At 41.4% G+C, this 19,363-nt stretch overlaps 1 protein-coding gene across 8 annotated transcripts in view; it reads right to left on the reverse strand.

Annotated features, from left to right (window-relative positions):
- LMO7 (LIM domain 7) overlaps nucleotides 493–19,363 on the reverse strand; it is a 221,579-nt gene continuing 202,708 nt past the window's right edge. For all 8 annotated transcript variants that reach the window (XM_013968307.2, XM_013968308.2, XM_005687664.3 and 5 more), the window contains 9 exons: nucleotides 14,014–14,106; nucleotides 12,825–13,144; nucleotides 11,552–11,617; nucleotides 9,441–9,493; nucleotides 6,661–6,874; nucleotides 5,746–6,024; nucleotides 3,799–3,907; nucleotides 2,628–2,730; nucleotides 493–1,261 (listed from right to left, as the gene is read on the reverse strand). In XM_013968307.2, the coding sequence (XP_013823761.2) occupies nucleotides 1,239–1,261; nucleotides 2,628–2,730; nucleotides 3,799–3,907; nucleotides 5,746–6,024; nucleotides 6,661–6,874; nucleotides 9,441–9,493; nucleotides 11,552–11,617; nucleotides 12,825–13,144; nucleotides 14,014–14,106 (1,260 nt within the window). In that variant the 3' untranslated portion in view covers nucleotides 493–1,238. The remainder of the gene's footprint in view (nucleotides 1,262–2,627; nucleotides 2,731–3,798; nucleotides 3,908–5,745; nucleotides 6,025–6,660; nucleotides 6,875–9,440; nucleotides 9,494–11,551; nucleotides 11,618–12,824; nucleotides 13,145–14,013; nucleotides 14,107–19,363) is intronic.

Consider the following 19,363-nt stretch of genomic DNA (forward strand, 5'->3'; position numbering starts at 1 on the left):
ACAATATCACAATTACAGTGATAGTTTCACAGGTATACACATGTCAAACTTGTCATTGTACAGTTTACATTTGTGCATTTTATTGTATATCAATTTATACCTTGGTAAAGATGCTAAAGGGAGAAGGATATGGCAACCCACTCCAGTATTCTTGCCTGGAGAATCCTGTGGAAAGAGGAGCCTAGAGGGCTGCTGTCCATAGGGTCACACAGAGTTGGACATGACTGAAATGACTTAACATGTATGCATGCATTGGAGCAGGAAATGGCAACCCACTCCAGTATTCTTGCCTGGAGAATCCCAGGAACAGGGGAGCATGGTGGGCTGCCATCTATGGGGTCGCAGAGTCGGACACAACTGAAGCGACTTGGCAGCAGCAGCAAAGATGCTAAAAAGAAAACTTAGTATCAGAAAAGCCACACACTGAAACATAATTAAAAGTCTTGGAAAGCAGACAAACACAGATATACACAGAAGAAAAGGAAACACTCCTTAAATGCATCAAGCAAGTTTATTTACAAATGCAGTTGTACAGAAAGGCTCACTAGTTTCTCAAGAAAACTTCTGGCATACAAACCATGATAATTTTCATGAATGAAAAGACGCAGCTTTCTACTGAGAACTGCTTAGCAACAATTCTGGTGAAGAAAATAGAGCTCTCCTCATCAAGCAAATAAAATGTTACATAAGCTACAAAAAAAAAATTAACCATAATATTACATAAATGAAAAGAAGGATACGCAAAGCAAATCTGGGAGTGGATTTTAGCGAAATTTTCCATATGGCTCTGCATTAATTTAGTATATTTTATAATAACAGAGCAAATGCAATTACATATTTATATTAACTATTTCAAATAATGTTTCAGAGTTTAAAAAAAAAAACAATAAAATAACCCTCTTCAAAACACTGCTAGAAAGTCAATCAGATCATTTTATCAGTCTCAAAAAAATTTTTTTGGAAGTTCTTGTTTTTTCCTGTGCTTTTATGATGCTGAATTCAAAAAGGAAATACTGCACTTTTTGCCACACATCATTATCATCATATAAATAAACAACAAAAATACAGGTTCTACCAAGACTATAATGCTCTGATGTAATCTAAAGAGGTCAGAAAAAGTGTTATTCTTTTTTAAAAAAACAGAGTGAAAGGATGTTACAACATGTATTTATAGATCTATATCAGCGGCAACCACCTCTTCTTCTATCTGCAACAGGGCTTTCGGGTGGAGGCTGACATCACATGGCAGTTGGCCGTCCAGCTGATCAGGCAAGGAGAGAAGAAAGAAAACCACTTAGATTCAGAAACACTCAAACATTGCCTCTGGGACTCATAGTAGGGATGGCTCAGAGAATGACCCCATGAGGTAGAAAGAATAACTCTGTTACTCACTTAGGATACAGCTAGGCAAACCCACAAAGTCTGGGTTAGCAAGTCTTTTCTTTGCAAAAATGAGAGTAAAAATTAACTGCTGATACAGAAACAAGTTACACTCAACTCTCTGTTATTTGTCCTGGAGGAGAGAAAAGGCATGGGCAGTTTTTCCATGTTGATTCCAAAAATCAATTATATTTGGCTTTGGAATTTGAACTAAAGAGAGAAAAGCTCACACACATACGCACACTCCCCCCATTTCATGCCCAGCCTTGACAGTCTCCAGCCTCAGTGCTGGCATCCAGGAATGGCCTGGACCAATGGCAAAAGAAGGCTCAAAACACGCTGACAGATAAGAGAGAGTTGACTGAGCTGATGCCATTTCCAAAGCACTCTTCACAGAAAGGCCACATAAATACCTCAGAGCTCAAAAGCATATGGTTTTGCTGATACCACTTGTAACCAAGACCCTTTCACAATAAGGAAGAAACACATGTTACCAGCATCAAGGCTCAAAATATAAAAAGGAGGAATGGTTGTCTTTATGTAGCTATAAACAACAGGCGATCCAATTACATTATCCTGTATTTTATAGCACACTTACAGGCAAAAACATGCTTCGACACAAAATGGCATGTGAAGTTTTTTAAAAACCCAGTTTTTTCAAAAATGACACTGAAAGACTATGCAATCAAAATTAATGCTCTTTTTAAACTATTGTATATGTTAATAGGATATGATTATATAGTAACAAACATACACCGACTATTCTTTATTATCCTTTTAAACCACAGTCTTTAAGTTGGTCATATTCTAAATCACATAATCGGACCCACATTGGTAAATAATAGAAATCAGCTAAAACTCTGAGGGGCCAAGTATCAGATGAGAGGCTGTACAGAAGACTCATTTTAACTGACTTGATGTGTATTCTTGAGTCATTAGAAGCTTCTCTTGACTCTGAGCAGACTAAACTACACTGAACATTGTCCTGACTCCCCAGGTCACATCCGTCTCCAGGTCCTTGGCCCCACACCCAACCCTGTGGAGCTGGAACCTGAGAACTGACCCACTGACTCATTCACTGGACCCTCTTTGAGGGCGACATGGTGAGATTCCTAAAGCCTGGAGCTCTAGGGCACAGAGTTTGAAGGTGAGCTGGAAGGGGAGCAGGTCGTAGGTTCAGGGCAGTACGTGGGAACCCGTGCTCTCTGTAAAAGACAAGAAATTTTCTCCCTGATTTGCTCTCTTACATTTGAATCTGAGATAGCAGTCGTTGCAGTACAGCTGGTTGTTTCGGATTCTGACTTCGGCTCCTGAGGAAGAGCCTCCGAGGTCACGCTCGCAGGCCACACACTGAGAGACAAACAAAAACAACAGGAAACACCCACACTTAGCTCAAGAACCCCTGGGACACTCCCAGGAGGAAAAAAAAATGAGCAAAATAAAATGCAGTTTCTAAGCTCTTAGAGACATTTCAGCAAAGGGGGAAAAAAAAAAAAAGGCCAAAAGATAATGAGGTTAAAATGAAGCCTGCTGGATGAAACATTAAAGAATTCATAAAGCCAATTTTAAGAGCCAAGATTTCATTCTAACTATACCAAAAGAGTAGAAATGATTCATTGATTGGCTTAAAGAAGCTAACGCTTCCTTTCTCCCAGGGGATGGACAGGATAAAGCACCATGGGAAGGAACTGGCCAAGGGCAAGAAGATGAGGTTTCTGGCTCTCTGCCCTGGAGTGGGCCATCCGGGCATCCCCAGGAGTGTTCACACATGGTGCTTTCCCAAAATACCCATGGCTGGGCATTTTGGCTCCACATGCTCAAACACTAATGATTTTGACTCATTCTGTTATGCCAGGAAACAACCCGAGCCAGAGTCAGACAAGCTTAAAACAAGTTGAGCTCTGCAGGACTCCAGGATCCACAAGCAGAAGTTCTCTCTCTGGCCCAACACAAGTTCAAGAATCAAATAGTGGTGTCTCTAAAGACAGATACTGCAAAATAAGGCAGTTATATAGCCTTACTTCTTTCTTATGTGTAAGAACAACTTAGCTGCAACTGTAAAAATATTTACAATGTAATTTATTTCACACTCTCCCTATTCAAAGCTAGGTTTCTGGACACTTATAATTTATACCCCCATGCTGTTAATAACCATAGCAGCATGTTAGAGGAAGCATTTACGCACTGTAAACTTTATTTATAGACTCTTAGATTGGAGATAGGAAGCGCATGGTGCCTCCAGGGTCAAGGTTTGAGAAGGCAGCAGCAGGAGGAGGCCATTTGTGATGCCAAGTGCAGCGCAGACCCACGGAGGCAGCACCTAGCTTGTTAGTGGCGGGTCCACACCCAGCGCTCAAAGAAGCCATGCGCTCTCCAAGCAAAGCGTTGCAGGCCTGCAGGCTGTTTGGCTAGTCTCACCTTAAAACAATGCAAATGATAACAAAGACCCAGGGATTCGATGATCATGGCAGCTCCTTTGCCCAGAATGTTATGACAGTAGGAGCACACACGCTTCCCACTGACCGACCTAGACGCAGGACGAGAATGGAAGGGAGGCTTTCATCCATTTCAAACCTCTCATCTAAAAATCACATTCTGGTACTAACACAAACCATCCTCTATGAAAATCTTTATATATCCATGGGAGGAAAACTTTCACCAGCCAACCAGTTATGGCTTGATTATACTGTACCTTGAAGGATCTCCACAACGGTTCTGGTACCCCTGACACCTAGTTACAGAAATGAACAATTTCTGTGTCATCGCTCCATTCTGCTGTCGCCCATAGGCCACATCTGTACTCGGCAAGGTTCTCACGCCCTTCTAATCCAGCCAACATCTTCTTGCCAGGTAAAGCCACCCAAGCACATCCCTTATTATGTTCTTTGCCTATTGCCACTAAAAAAGCATCCCCAGCTACTTCCAAGAGGCACTGCAAGTCTATTAAACCTATCATCTCACCCTTATTTTGTCAACCTCCTTCTCATTCACCCAATAATCTAGTTAAACAGAAGCATTTCCTTAGTGCTTTCCTTAATGCCTCTGGCTTACTGGACTGCTTCTGAGACGAACGACATGAAAACCACTACAGCTAGCATTCAGATAGGCATGGCGAGTCTCTACTTTGCTTTGTTTACAAGTCTTATCTCCTCTCCCAGGTGGGAAGGTGAAGGCAACTTCTTATCTTTGCATCCCGCAGGATGGGCACAGCACTTCAGTGTCACTGCAAAGGGCAATGCTGTTGAATGTCCCACGTTAGAGCACCTCGTGCTCTAGAGAGAGACCTTTTCAGGGCAGAGAAGCCCATAGCCCTGTCTCCTTTCTGCTTTCCGAGGGCAGGATTCTCAGTAAGTAAACAGGTTCTCTTTCTCTCCTCTGCCTTCCCCTGATTCTATTCTTAACTCCAAATTTACCATGAATCCTCATCGCTCATTCCCTCAATTCAGACTCCGAGACACATTTTAGCTAGAATAAAAATATCTTCTCTGAACGAAATCCTTTAGTTGATAGCTTTAAAAAAATCTCAACATTAATCATTGTGTTTCTACTTTTCAGTATTTCATCAGCATTACAGGCTGGGAGAACTCCCTTCAGGTCTCAGCAGAAACACTGCTAGATGCGGTTACATGAAGCCTACGGGAACTGTGGAGAAGCTACACAGACCTAAAACCCCAACACGTGTTCATGTCTGAGCTCTACTCCGTATCAAAAAACAAGACCCACCACTCTAACTCTCATATTTCCCACAGTATATGACCTGCAGAATTCAGTTGATGTGATCTCAGCAAAATGCTGACCAGTCAGATAAGAGACAAGCAGTGGTTTTAGAAATCAAAAGCCCCCAATGCAATAAATAACTTGAGAATGTTTAAAGCCAGCTTGCTCAAAGTTCCACAGATGATGGGGCTGGGTTACAATGTCCTTTACACTCAGTCCCTATAAAATGAGTGTATATCACAGTCTCATTAAAATAGTCCAACATTTTACAGTACTGCTTTTACTCATCACTTTGCCATGCATTCACGACCTACTGTACGTTTTTATGATTCCACAGCTGGGAATTATTTAGGTCTGCCTGCATTTGAGACACTGACCACAGGCCCAAGTAAATGAGACAGTGGCAGAGTCGTAACATTTTAAAGGCCTCCATGGCTTCATACAACATCCATAAATACCCTTGGGTTGCCACGGAGAGACATTAAGGAAGCCTTCTGAATTGATCTGGGAAAGGAACACTAAATTTGACACATTCAAAAAGCCTTGTTTTTCTTTCACTGGAAAGCTTGGACAAGATCTGGGGAAATTTTTAATGAAAAGTACCCCTTGAGTCTAAAGAAAGAAAAAGGAAAACCCTAAGGGCCTCACCTGTTGCGTGGCTGGGAGCCTGGCTGCGGAGCCGCAGGGGAATGGCTACGCGGTATGGGGGACGGGGTGGTGGTCTTCACAGAACCAGCTGAGGGAGGGGGGATGCTGGAGGAGGGGTTCCGCATGTAGGCACGGTTTGATGTGGACAGCAGCTGAGGTGGGGGGCGACTGAAGTCTTGGACAGAGGAAGAGGCGTAGACTCCTGATGGCTGACTGAACCACGGGGACTGTCGCCAAGAATTGGTTCTTGGGGAATCCAGGTTATCTAGAGATTCACCTCTGAAACACAGAAAGGATTCACCAGTTTATCAGCGGTGGAAATACTAAACAAAAGTAGCGTCAGTATTCATTTACCCAGATACCTCTGCTTAGTTCATCCTCTCATCTGCAATTAATTTCTATCTATATATTTTCCTTAAAGTTGCAAATACCAGGTTTCCACACTTTGTGAACACCATTTTCATAATTCCAATCTTATTATAAACAGAGGCTTCATTTTTTAAAAATTCATCATTCAAGGAAGCACTAAGCATGTCAATTATTTAAATGCGTGAATCACACATCAGAACTCCACATCCAGCCTTGCAACCTACTAGCCACGTGGTTTTGTCCGCGTGCATTCCTTACTCAAGCCACGGCTTCTTTGTGGAAAAGCAGAATTACCATTCCTGCCTCAAGACATTCTTCCCAGATGTAGTGAGATGATGTACACAAAGTGCCTGCCATGTGTCTGCCACTAATCAGTGCTTCGTGACAAGTGCCCAATGATACTGGTTCTGCTTCTCTTTCTCACAAAATCTTACGTAAGAGAAGAAGCGATGACATCTCTTTCATCCAAAGTAGCCAGCACACTCTAGAAATTAAATATCTGCACCTCAGTACAGAAAGGGAAATCATTCCAAAGACGTCTCACACCTTCTCATAACCCCAGGCAGACAAATAGGCTCTTTGTTGACACTGGAACTGCGCTGTCGGATCCAGCTGTTGTCGTCATAAAGGGAGGTTCTCTTCCTCATTTCTTGGAGGATTTGCTGTCTCTCCAACTCCGCTCCTGATGGCGCTGGTTCCTTCTTCGAGCTCTTCTGTGATGAGCTACTGCTCCCACTTCGGTCTGCGTATCTATTGCTTCCTAAATTAAAAATATCAAAAGCTGCAGGATTAGTGCATTAAAAACAGGGATAGTAATTAAATCTCCAAATACAGTGGAGCCAAAAAAAGAAAGTGACAGTGGGCACACAGGCTCACATTATCAATTCTCAATGAGACTGCTGCCTCAGAAGATAAAGCAACAGTCTGTCCTGTCCCTGGACATTCCAATTCCAGTCCCAGAGGCATACCAGGGGGACACTCGGGAAAACTGAGGAGCTGCCTAAAAAGGAGACAACTGGTCTTGATGTCAGCAGTACTAAATGACAAACTGCTCATCCAGAAAGTTTCTCTTCCATTATTTCCTTCCTTCCTAAATTAAAATTAGTCAAGCACCTGCTCATTGAATGCTTGCTGTGATAACTCGGCAAGGGAACAGGGCTTTCTATTCTTTCAAAAAATATACACTCACCCTAGGGAGAGAGCCAGACGTAAAGGCATATACCTCCAGCTGACAAGGGGCTTCCCTGGTGGCTCAGATGGTAAAGAATCCACCTGCAGTGTGGGAGACCTGGGTTCGATCCCTGGGTTGAAACGATCTCCTGGAGAAGGGAACGGCTACCCACTCCATTATTATGGCCTGGAGAACTCCATGGACTATATAGTCTATGGAGTTGCAAAGAGTCGGACACGACCGAGAAACTTTCACTTTCTTTTCTTTCCAGCTGACATGGCGCATGTCTTCATGGTGTTAAGTCGCAGAATAAGTCATGACCAGACCACAGGAATGACAGCATACTCAATCACTGAAATGGCTTTTGTGAAACTGAAAAATAGCCAAGTAATCCAAATGATGGCTGAGGAACGTTATCAGACTTTTATCTCTTTTAAGAGAACTGACTGTGGTAGTTTGGATGTTGAATTTATGAATGACAATTAAGTCAGGTTTTATCCTAAAGGTTTTGTCTCCTTAGATTTGCTGATGAATTCCTGATTTGCGTATAACATACATAACTTTGAGGGACTCTCCCCATTTTAACTTGGATTAGGAAATTTCACCTAAGGATTTTTCATTTACTCTCCAGATTCATGGCTATTGTCTTTCTTTCAAAATTCACTCCACCATAGTTTATCTTCTAGGAAGCAATGAGCAAGGCCACCAAAAATTTCTTATACACATCTATGTTTACATTGGTACATACACACATCTTATCAATTTGGTCAGATTTAAAATAAAATGTTTTCTATTTTAAAGATGCCTTACTGGAATAACCAAGTTTTCCAACAAAATATTTGATAACATCTACTGTGTGCTATTCAGAGGAGAAAATATATGTACAAAAATAGCCAGATCAATAACACAAGTCACAATATTAAGAAGACTATTTCTGAGAGTCACACTTGTTGTTACTAACAGGTCATGTGTTTACTTTCAAATGAGAATATGATCACTGTTTCATGTTTCATGGCAGATGGAAGTACTTAAACTTTTATTTTAATGGTGACCTCAGGGCACAGTTGGGGAGAAGAAACTGGAAATCCAAACAGGTAAGACCAGAGGAACCAGATCAGAAAGCATCTGATAAGTTGGAAAATGAGAGAATAGGTTGGTTATAGTTAAGGGACGCTTATGGGGAAAAAAACAAAATAGGCCGAAGAGTTAAACTAGGACCAGATAACGAAAGGTTCTCTGTGTTAAGGGAAAGGAGGTGACCGTGAAACCTACCAGAAACTATAAATTCTACAAGCTTTAACTCGAAGTTGTAAACTAGCTGCCATTAGAACACTGGGGCCTGTGGATATTGTTTGGCTCACAGAGGGTTACACAATTTTTTAAATTCCTGGTCAAACTTCCTTAAAATAAAAATTCAGACTTTTTTTTTTTTTACTTCTGTGTTTTCAATAGAAAGAGTTGGCAATCACAAGTTTGTATCTTCCCCCATGGCAGTGACAAACTGGAACTGGGCAGTAGTCTTCCACCTAAATGGGCATGTCCACCAAGTCCACCTCAATCTTCAGCTGGATCTTCAGTTGTTTACATAGCTGACCAACACCTTCCTAACTCAAAGCCGGGTATGCAAACTCTGCTTAAAATGGTATTTCTGATTAGTTTTCTTCCCTTAGTTACATAACCTCAGTTATCTACGGTCCAAAAATTCACTTTATACTAAAAATATCAGGTTCCAAATGCTTTTGCCACGTTAGTGAAATCATCATTTTGAATTTTTTGCTATCTTGTCATTTACATGTCCAGTTTCACATTTATATACAATTTCCCTGATCCTCTGCAGAAAACTACTGTCCCAATTCTTTGGCGGCAAAATAAAATCCACTATACCACAAGGTATTAGCATCACTTTGCAAATTTTTCACATAATTTCTAAGCTATCTATAGCTTTAATCTTGCAGTACTCCCTCCATTATAAAGTAAAGCCAAAATAAGCACAAGATAATTCTGCTCTGATATGTAAATGCTAAAAATCTGTAGTATTTCAAATATGTAATCTTAATGAGCCTGAAATGTCTTGACCTTAAAAATAGTAATCATAGGGTGTGACAGCATAGCTAAGCAATCATGCTGAAGAATTTTGAAAAAAATTCACATTTACCATTTTTGTTTGTGGGGGAATCATCCAATTCAGTAGTTGATCTGGATTTATTCCTAAAACATAGAACACATTACATATATCTCATGAAGAACAGTCTTTTCATATTTTTATGAAGTAACAACACCAAAAAGATTATTTTTAAAGCAGTTGATTTATTTCCCATGTCTGTTGAGAGCCATATTTATATTCATATCAAAGAATTTTTCATGTTGTACAAACTAGCAGAGAACGGTGACATCTCTAAAGAGAAAAGAGCATGATGCTAGAAACAGACAGAAGCATGTGACAACCCTCTCAATTTGATGACAGTGAAATCCTATGACTTTATGGAATGACTTGAATACTCTGACCCTCTTCTCTACCAGATATCAATCTTACCAAGCTATATGAAGCCTCTATTATCAGACAGCCTAACATCAGACTATTAATGCTTCCTCCATGCTCCCAAGGGTTAAGAAGTGAACTCAGGGGCCTTAGGGTCCTACTCTGACGCAATAACTCATCAAATGCCACCCTAGCATTCCAAAGAGGTGCTGGAGCACAGTGGCATAGGCAGCTTCTGAAATGGCCTGATTCCGTGATGGTAAACTTGGGTCTATATACCAATACATGCTCATCTCATTCTCCCTTTCTGGGCACAATTTTAAATACTAGTAATAATAACAAATAATAATATATATGTGCATTATCATATATATATGCACATTTATAACATTAATACAGCATATAATTACGTGCAACACAAACTGTTAGCAACATTCATGAATAGTTTCATTTGTATTAACACAGGAGAAAATGCTTTTAATGCATGATGTCTAGCTATACTCCTTAATGCCTCTAGGGCATGCTTTATCACAACTGCCTAGAATATTTCATATTTTCTGAGATTCCTTCAGTTTCCTTTCTCAGCAACCTAATTATTTTCTCAAGATAATGAGCTATATACATGAGGCTTATTTAAATATATAAATAAATCATATCTTTAAAAAAAGAAAGATACACATTTTAATGATCTAAAGTTATTCGGAAACAATGACTGTAAATAAGGTCATCCATCACAAGCAATTTTTTCTAGCTTAATGTCAGCTCATTACTACCTTTATGTATATTCTGTTTCTTTTCCCTTTCTAGTCTTGAGTCCTGTTCAGTCATCCTGATATAGGGATGAGTCTTCCCCTATCTCTAAGATAAACTTGAAGACATTTTAGCTGTGAAAACACTAATTAATAGTCATATAACAGATAAATACAGACTTTTTAGAAGTCCTAAGTGATCTCAAGAGTGCAAAGCATTTTTTAAATTACTTTAAAATATCAGATTTAATGTTTTAGGAAATGTATAACTTTTCAGGTATCTGAAATCCGATCTTCATTCCCCGAAACTGACCAGTAGGTCTCATCAAACTAAGAAAAAGTCTACAAGGTTCATTTCAGATGTCTGAATGGAACGTTCAGTAAACTCACACTATTACTTATAACTCCTTTAAAACAAAGCTTCAGGTAGATTGCAAAAACGAACACACTTTTTGTGTGTCCCTTCTGCTAGCATGTGGCTCCTCCCACAAAGAGGTAGGGTTCTTCTCCTCTAAGTGAACTTGGGCTGGGCTTGTGACTTTAGGTAACAAAATGGGGCAGGGCAATGGTGTGCCAGGTCAGATCTTAGACTACAAACTGCCTTGCATACGTCTTCTCTTTAATTCTCTCTCTTTGCTCTGTCTAGCCACGTGTAGAGGAGACTGCACTGGCTTTCTGGATGTTGAAAGACACATGGCCCAGTTGCTCTCATTGCCCCTGCTGACAGCCAGTCAACTCCCAAAGCAGAATTGCTTAGTAAACTGGTGGTAGATACACTAGGAATCCAGTCAACTAAAAGAACCAGTGACTGAGTCTAGTCCAAAATGCTGACTCACAAAATCATAATCACGTCATTAAGTTTAGGGGTAGTTGGTTATACAGCAAAAGCCAACTGATACAAAGATCAATCAGCAGGATATCTCTGTATCCCATAAAAGAGCAAGTGTTAACTTAGTCCTACTAAACTCTTACACAAGCCCTCAGATATTCATCTGAAGCCAATTACTCCCACCAAATTATAATTGAAGTTCTACACACCTGTCGCTAGGAAGCAACTCTGAAGATTCTTCTTCTCTCTTTGGTATGTCATAGGAATCAATAGGCCTAAAAGATGGAAAAGGAGTTTATGGTCAAAATGTTAGAATTTAATGCCATCTCAGAGTTTAAGAAATGAATATCAAAATAATGTTATTATAGCCTTTTTCTCAGAGAAGGCAATGGCACCCCACTCCAGTACTCTTGCCTGGAAAATCCCATGGACGGAGGAGCCTGGTGGGCTGCAGTCCATGGGGTCACTAAGAGTCGGATACGACTGAGCAACTTCACTTTCACTTTTCACTTTCATGCATTGGAGAAGGAAATGGCAACCCACTCCACTATTCTTGCCTAGAGAATCCCAGAGATGGGGGAGCCTGGTGGGTTGCCATCTATGGGGTCACACAGAGTCGGACACAACTGAAGCGACTTAGCAGCAGCAGCAGCCTCTTTCTCAGAATAGACCATTCTCAGAACGATCTCTGAGTTGAAAACTAAACAAACAGAAGTATTTTAATCCATCTCTGCAAAAAAACAGAGACCCACTACCATCAATAGACATTTGCAATTCATTCATCCTGCAGACATACACTGATTGCCTGCTATTCCAGGACTGGGCTGGTAAACAAAGCATACTTATTGGCCTCTGAATACATTTTAGTGGGATAGGCAGGTTAACAGACGAGTAAATAAATGTATAATGTAAAGCAGGCAAGTGCATACTGGAGAGAAGGGGTGAGGGAAGAGGCTTGTATTTCAGGTAAGGTATTCCGCAAAGTCTGACAAGGTGACACAGGAGCAGAGACTTAAAGAAAATGACTGAGCCACACAAGCATGTAAGGGAAGCCTTCTCCAGATACAGGGACTAGAAAATGTGAAAGTCTCAGGGCAGAATAAATTGGACATTTTCATGGAAGGAAAAGGAGGCCACTGTGACTGGAAGCGACCAAGTGAGGTGAAGAGTGGTAGGAAGCTGGGGAGACCAGAAAGCCAAGATGCAGCTCACCCAAGCTACCTGGGCTTTGGCAAGGACTTTGGATGATGTTGTAATATGACAGGGAGCAACAGGGGAATTCAGAGCAGAAGTCAGGTGATAAGCTCAGACTGACAATGGAAAGGGTTCACTCTGCTGGGTTCCCCTGTGTAGAGGATGGACGGTGGGGAGCAAGAGGACCAAGTAGGCGCCTCTGAAGTAGGGAATGGATATGGCTGTATCCATTCAGCTAAGCCGAGACAATTGAAAAACCACACGTGCCCTCTGGCCGTGGAGACAGACCTTCTGTACTGGTATATTTTGATGGAAGTTTCCCTCTCTTTCTCTGCCTGGTGCTTCTGCTCCTCCGCTTCACGCCGCTTCTGTTGCTGCTCTTCCTGATATTGCTGCTCCTTCAACTTCTGCTCTCTCTCAAGAGTGAGTTGTTCCTGCAGCTTCTTCCTTTGGTCCTCATTCGCATCTTCCTCCTGCTCCTGGTGCCGCATCTGCTCCTCTGCCCGGGTTCCTTCCTTGTCAGAAGACTTGGACTCCTCACCTCTGGTGGCCAGGGCAGGCTCCCGGGCCATCAGAGAAATGCTGTTTGAGTTCAGGACCATCAGCTCCTACATGACCAGGGAGAAGAGAAACCCGTCTAAATCTGTGCATTTCTATCATCCCACAAAGACATGTCTATATTCAGTTTTAAATGATACTTATTGTAGTTGGCCCAGAATTCCACTTGAAATAATATATATAGTTTTAGAGCTCATTCACATTGTTGTATGGAAGAAACCAAGACCAATAATATGCTCTTACTGGAGCCGATTATACAGAGTGAAGTAAGCCAGAAAGAAAAACACCAATACAGTATACTAACACATATATATGGAATTTAGGAAGATGGCAATGACGACCCTGTATGCAAGACAGGAAAAAAGACACAGATGGGTATAACGGACTTTTGGACTCAGAGGGAGAGGGTGGGATGATTTGGGAGAATGGCATTCTAACATGTATACTATCATGTAAGAATTAAATCGCCAGTCTATATCTGACGCAGGATACAGCATGCTTGGGGCTGGTGCATGGGGATGACCCAGAGAGATGTTATGGGGAGGAAGGTGGGAGGGGGGTTCATGTTTGGGAACGCATGTAAGAATTAAAGATTTTAAAATTTTTAAAAAAATGTTCTAAAAAGATTAAAAAAAAAATTTTTATCACAGACAAAATCACATGTGGGGAATGGAACTGTAACACAGAAAAGGAAGACACACTTAAAGCCTTCTGATAGGATTGCTTAGTGACACAGCAGAGCAACTAGGAGAAAGGCTGAAACATCAAAGCAAAATTGTGACAAACCACAGCCTGGTACATTGAGAGAGACACATAAGTGAATGTGTGGCCAAAGCCATGTGAAACGGGGTAGTTCCCTTTTACAGCCACTTTCAGCAACAAGGTAGGGAAGAAAGAAGATGACACGATCCAACACTACCTCATTCAAGTACTTGGAATTCTCTCTCTCAGCCTCCTGCTTAGCCCTCTGCCACTCTTCCCTCAGTTTTTCCTGTTCTCGTTGATATTTTTCCTATAAGATGAGATGGCATATTAATTCATTAATATGCTAATGATATGAAATAATCCCTTATTTGCATTTTGGCCAGTTCTACCCTCTACCTCCATATTTAAAGACAGAGACATTGATTTAACCAATCAAATTTGCATCACTAAAGTGGAAAATAGCTCATATTGAGCTAAAATGCAGATAGGGAAGAGTAGACATGGAGAACTGAACTCATATCCACCTCTCCCCATGGCTGTAATTCATGGAAGCCCCAGCTAACTGGAAAGGGCACTGAATTACTCTGCAATAGACCGAGCATACAGTGTATGTGGGTGCAGTTCAGATCAGTTCAGTTGCTCAGTCGTGTCTGATTCTTTGCAACCCCATGAATCACATCACGCCAGGCCTCCCTGTCCATCATCAACTCCCGGAGTTCACTCAAACTCATGTCCACAGAGTCAGTGATGCCATCCAGCCATCTTATCCTCTGTCGTCCCCTTCTCCTCCTGCCCCCAATCCCTCCCAGCATCAGAGTTTTTCCAATGAGTCAACTCTTCGCATCAGGTGGCCAAAGGATTGGAGTTTCAGCTTCAGCATCAGTCCTTCCAATGAACACCCAGGACTGATCTCCTTTAGAAAGGACTGGTTGGATCTCCTTGCAGTCCATGGGACTCTCAAGAGTCTTCTCCAACACCACAATTCAAAAGCATCAATTCTTCAGTGCTCAGCTTTCTTCACAGTCCAACTCTCACATCCATACATGACCACAGGAAAAACCATAGCCTTCACTAGACAGATGGACCTTCATTGGCAAAGTAATGTCTCTGCTTTTGAATATGCTATCTAGGTTGGTCATAACTTTCCTTCCAAGGAGGAAGCGTCTTTTAATTTCATGGCTGCAATCACAATCTGCAGTGATTCTGGAGCCCAAAAAAATAGTCTGACACTTCCCACTGTTTCCCCATCTATTTCCCATGAAGTGATGGGACCGGATGCTATGATCTTCATTTTCTGAATGTTGAGCTTTAAGCCAACTTTTTCACTCTCCTCTTTCACTTTCATCAAGAGGCTTTTTATTTCCTCTTCACTTTCTGCCATAAGGGTAGTGTCATCTGCATATCTGAGATTATTGCTATTTCTCCCAGCAACCTTGATTCCAGCTTGTGCTTCTTCCAGCCCAGCGTTTTGCATGATGTACTCTGCATGTAAATTAAATAAGCAGGGTGACAATATGTGGGTTGGTCCTTACAAACCTACAGACCTCTCGTGAATAAGAAAAGCCATGAAATGATGATGCTACATTATCTAAAAATATTTGTTGTTGTTTAATTGCTAGTCATGTTTGACTCTTTGCAACCCCACAGACAGGGGTCTCCAGGCTCCTCTGTCCTCCACTATCTCCCAGAGTTTGCTGAAGTTCATGTTCATTGAGTTGGTAATGTTATCTAACCATCTCATCCTCTGCCACCCACTTCACTTTTTGTCTGCAGTCTTTCCCATCATCAGGGTCTTTTCCAATGAGTAAGCTCTTTGCATTAGATGGCCAAAGTATTGAAACTTCAGCTTAAGCATTAGTCCTTCCAATGGATATTCAGGGTTGATTTCCTTTAGGATTGTCTGGTTTGATATCCTTGTAGTACAAAAGTTTCTCAAGAGTCTTCTGCAGCACCACAATTCAAAGCATCAATTCTTCGGCGCTCAGCCTTCTTTATGTTCCAGCTTTCATATCCGTAAATGATTACTGGGAAAACAACAGCTTTGAATATACAGACCTATGTCAGCAAAGTGATGTCTCTACTTTTCAATATGCTGCCTAGGTTTGTCGTAGCCTTCTTCCAAGGAGCAAGCTTCTTTTAATTTCATGGCTGCAGTCACCATCCACAGTGATTTTGGAGCCCAAGAAAATAAAATCTGTCTCTCGTGGTGGTGGTGGTTTAGTCGCTAACTCGTGTCCATCCGACTCTAGAGTCCCCGTGGGCTGTAGCCTGCCTGCCAGGCTCTTCTGTCCATGTGAGTCTTCTGGCAAGAATACTGGAGTGGGTTGCCATTTCGTTCTCCAGGGGATCTTCCTGACCCAGAAAGTGAACCTGGGCTTCCTGCATTGCCCGCAGATTCCTTACTGACTGAGCTATAAGGGAAGACCCCTGCGAGGGAAGTCACTGCTTCCACTTTTTCCCCTTCTATTTGCAATGAAGTGATGGAACTGCATGCCATGATCTTAGTTTTTTAAATGCTGAGTTTCAAGCCAGCTTTTTCACTGTCCTCTTTCACTTTCTTTTTTTTTTTTTTCTCTTTCACTTTCATCAAGAGGCTTTTTAGTTCCTCTTCACTTTCTGCCATTACAGTAGTATCATCTGCATATCTGAGGTTACTGATATTTCTCCCGGCAATCTTGATTCCAACTTGTGATTTATCCAGCCCAGCATTTTGCATGATATACTCTACATATAAGTGAAATAAGAAGGGTGACAATATATAGCCTTTTTGTGCTCCTTTCCCAATTTTGAACCAGTCCATTGTTCCATGTATGGTTCTAAATGTTGCTTCTTGGTCTGCACACAGGTTTCTCAGGAGACAGGTATGGTGGTTGGTATCCCTATCTCTTTAAGAATTTTCCACAGTTTGTTGTGATCCATGTAGTCAAAGGCTTTCATGTAGTCGATGAAGCAGTAGATGTTTTTGTGGGACTCCCTTGCTTTCTCCATGATCCAATGAATGTTGGCAATTTGATCTCTGGCTCCTCTGCCTCTTTGAAACTAAGCTTGTACATTGGAAAGTTCTTGGTTCACATACTGCTGAAGCCTCTCTTGATGGATTTTGAGCATAACCTTGCTAGAATGTCAAATAAGCACAATTGTACAATAGTTTGAACATTCTTTGGCATCGCTCTTTGAGATTGGAATGAAAACTGATCTTTTCCAGTTCTGTGGTGCTGCTGAATTTTCCAAATTTGCTGGCATACTGACTGCAGCACTTTTACAGCATCATCTTTTAGGATTTGAAAGCTCAGCTGGAATTCTGTCACCTCCACTAGCTTTGCTTATAGTAATGTTTCCTAAGGCCCACCTAACTTCACATTCTAGAACGTCTGGCTCTAGGTGAGTAACACCATCACGGTCATCTGGTCATTAAGATCTTTTTTTGTATAGTTCTGTTCTGCTTCTGTTAGGTCCATATCGTTTCTGTCCTTTATTGTGCCCATCTTTGCATGAAATGTTCCCTTGGTATCTTCAATTTTCTTGAAAAGATCTCTAGTCTTTTCCATTCCATTGTTTTCTCTATTTCTCTGCATTGTTCACTAATGAAGGCCTTCTTATCTCTCCCTACTATTCTCTGGAACTCTGCATCCAGTTGGATGTATCTTTCTCTTTCTCCCTTGCCTTCCACTTTTGTTTTCTCAGCTATTTGTGAAGTCTCCTCAGACAACCTGTTTGCCTTCTTACATTTCTTTTTCTTTAGGATGGTTTTGGTCACTGCCTCCCTCCTCCACAATGTCATGAACCTCTGTTCACAGTTCTTCAGGCATTCTGTCAGATCTAATCCCTTGAATCGATCTGTCACCTCCACTATATCATCTTAAGGGATTTGATTAAGGTCATACCTGAATGGCCCAGTGGTTTTCCCTACTTTCTTCAACTTAAGTCTGAATTTTGCAATAAAGAGCTCATGATCTGTGAGCCACACTCAGCTCCCAGTCTTGTTTTTGCTGACTATATAGAGCTTCTCCATCTTTGGCTGCAAAGAATATAACCAATCTGATTTCAGTATTAACCAACTAGTGATATCCATGAGTAGAGTCATCTCTTGGTTTATTGGAAGAGGATGTTTGCTATGACCAGTGTGTTCTCTTGACAAAACTCTATAATCCTTTGTCCTGCTTCATTTTGTATTCCAAACTTGCCTGTTACTCCAGGTATCTCTTAACTTCCTACTTCTGCATTATAATCCCCTATGATGAAAAGGACATCTGTTTTTTTGTGTTAGTTGTAAAAGGTCTTGTAGGTCTTCATACAAATGGTCAACTTCAGCTTCTTTGGCCTCAATGGTTGGGGCACAGACTTGAAATACTATAATGTTGAATGGTGTGCCTTAGAGACGAATCAACATCATTCTGTCATTCTGTCATTGCCTCCAAGCACTGCATTTTAGACTCTTTGGTTGACTATGAGAGCTACTCCATTTCTTCTAAGGGATTCTTGCCCACAGTAGTAGATATAATGCTCATCTGAATTAAATTCACCCATTCCCATCCATTTCAGTTCACTGATTCTTAAGATGTCAAAGTTCACTCTTACCGTCTCTTACTTGACCACATCCAACTTAATTTGATTCATGAATCTAACATTCCAGGTTCCTATGCAATATTGTTCTTCACAGCAATGGACTTTACTTTTACCACCAAACATATCCACAACTGAGCGCTGCTTCCACTTTGGCCCAGCCGCGCCATTCTTTCCAGTTCAGTTCAGTTCAATCGCTCAGTCATGTCCGACTCTTTGCGACCCCATGAATCGCAGTACGCCAGGCCTCCCTGTCCATCACTAACTCCCATAGTTCACTCAGACTCACGTCCATCGAGTCAGTGATGCCATCCAGCCATCTCATCCTCTGTTGTCCCCTTTTCCTCCTGCCCCCAATCCCTCCCAGCATCAGAGTCTTTTTCAATGAGTCAACTCTTCGCATCAGGTAGCCAAAATACTGGAGTTTCAGCTTTCGCATCATTCCTTCCAAAGAAATCCCAGGGCTGATCTCCTTCAGAATGGACTGGTTGGATCTCCTTGCAGTCCAAGGGACTCTCAAGAGTCTTCTCCAATACCACAGTTCAAAAGCATCAATTCTTCGGCACTCAGCTTTCTTCACAGTCCAACTCTCACATCCATACATGACTACTGGAAAAACCATAGCCTTGACTAGACGGACCTTAGTTGGCAAAGTAATATCTCTGCTTTTGAATATGCTGTCTATGTTGGTCATAACTTTTCTTCCAAGGAGGAAGCATCTTTTAATTTCATGGCTGTAATCACAATCTGCAGTGATTTTGGAGACCAAAAAAATCAAGTCTGACACTGTTTCCACTGTTTCCCCATCTATTTCCCATGAAGTGATGGGACCAGATGCCATGATCTTCATTTTCTGAATGTTGAGCTTTAGGCCAACTTTTTCACTCTCCTCTTTCATTTTCATCAAGAGGCTTTTTAGTTCCTCTTCACTTTCTGCCATAAGGGTGGTGTCATCTGCATATCTGAGGTTATTGATATTTCTCCCGGCAATCTTGATTCCA

The sequence above is a fragment of the Capra hircus genome, chromosome 12 (assembly GCF_001704415.2).
Source record: "Capra hircus breed San Clemente chromosome 12, ASM170441v1, whole genome shotgun sequence".
NCBI lineage: Eukaryota > Metazoa > Chordata > Mammalia > Artiodactyla > Bovidae > Capra > Capra hircus.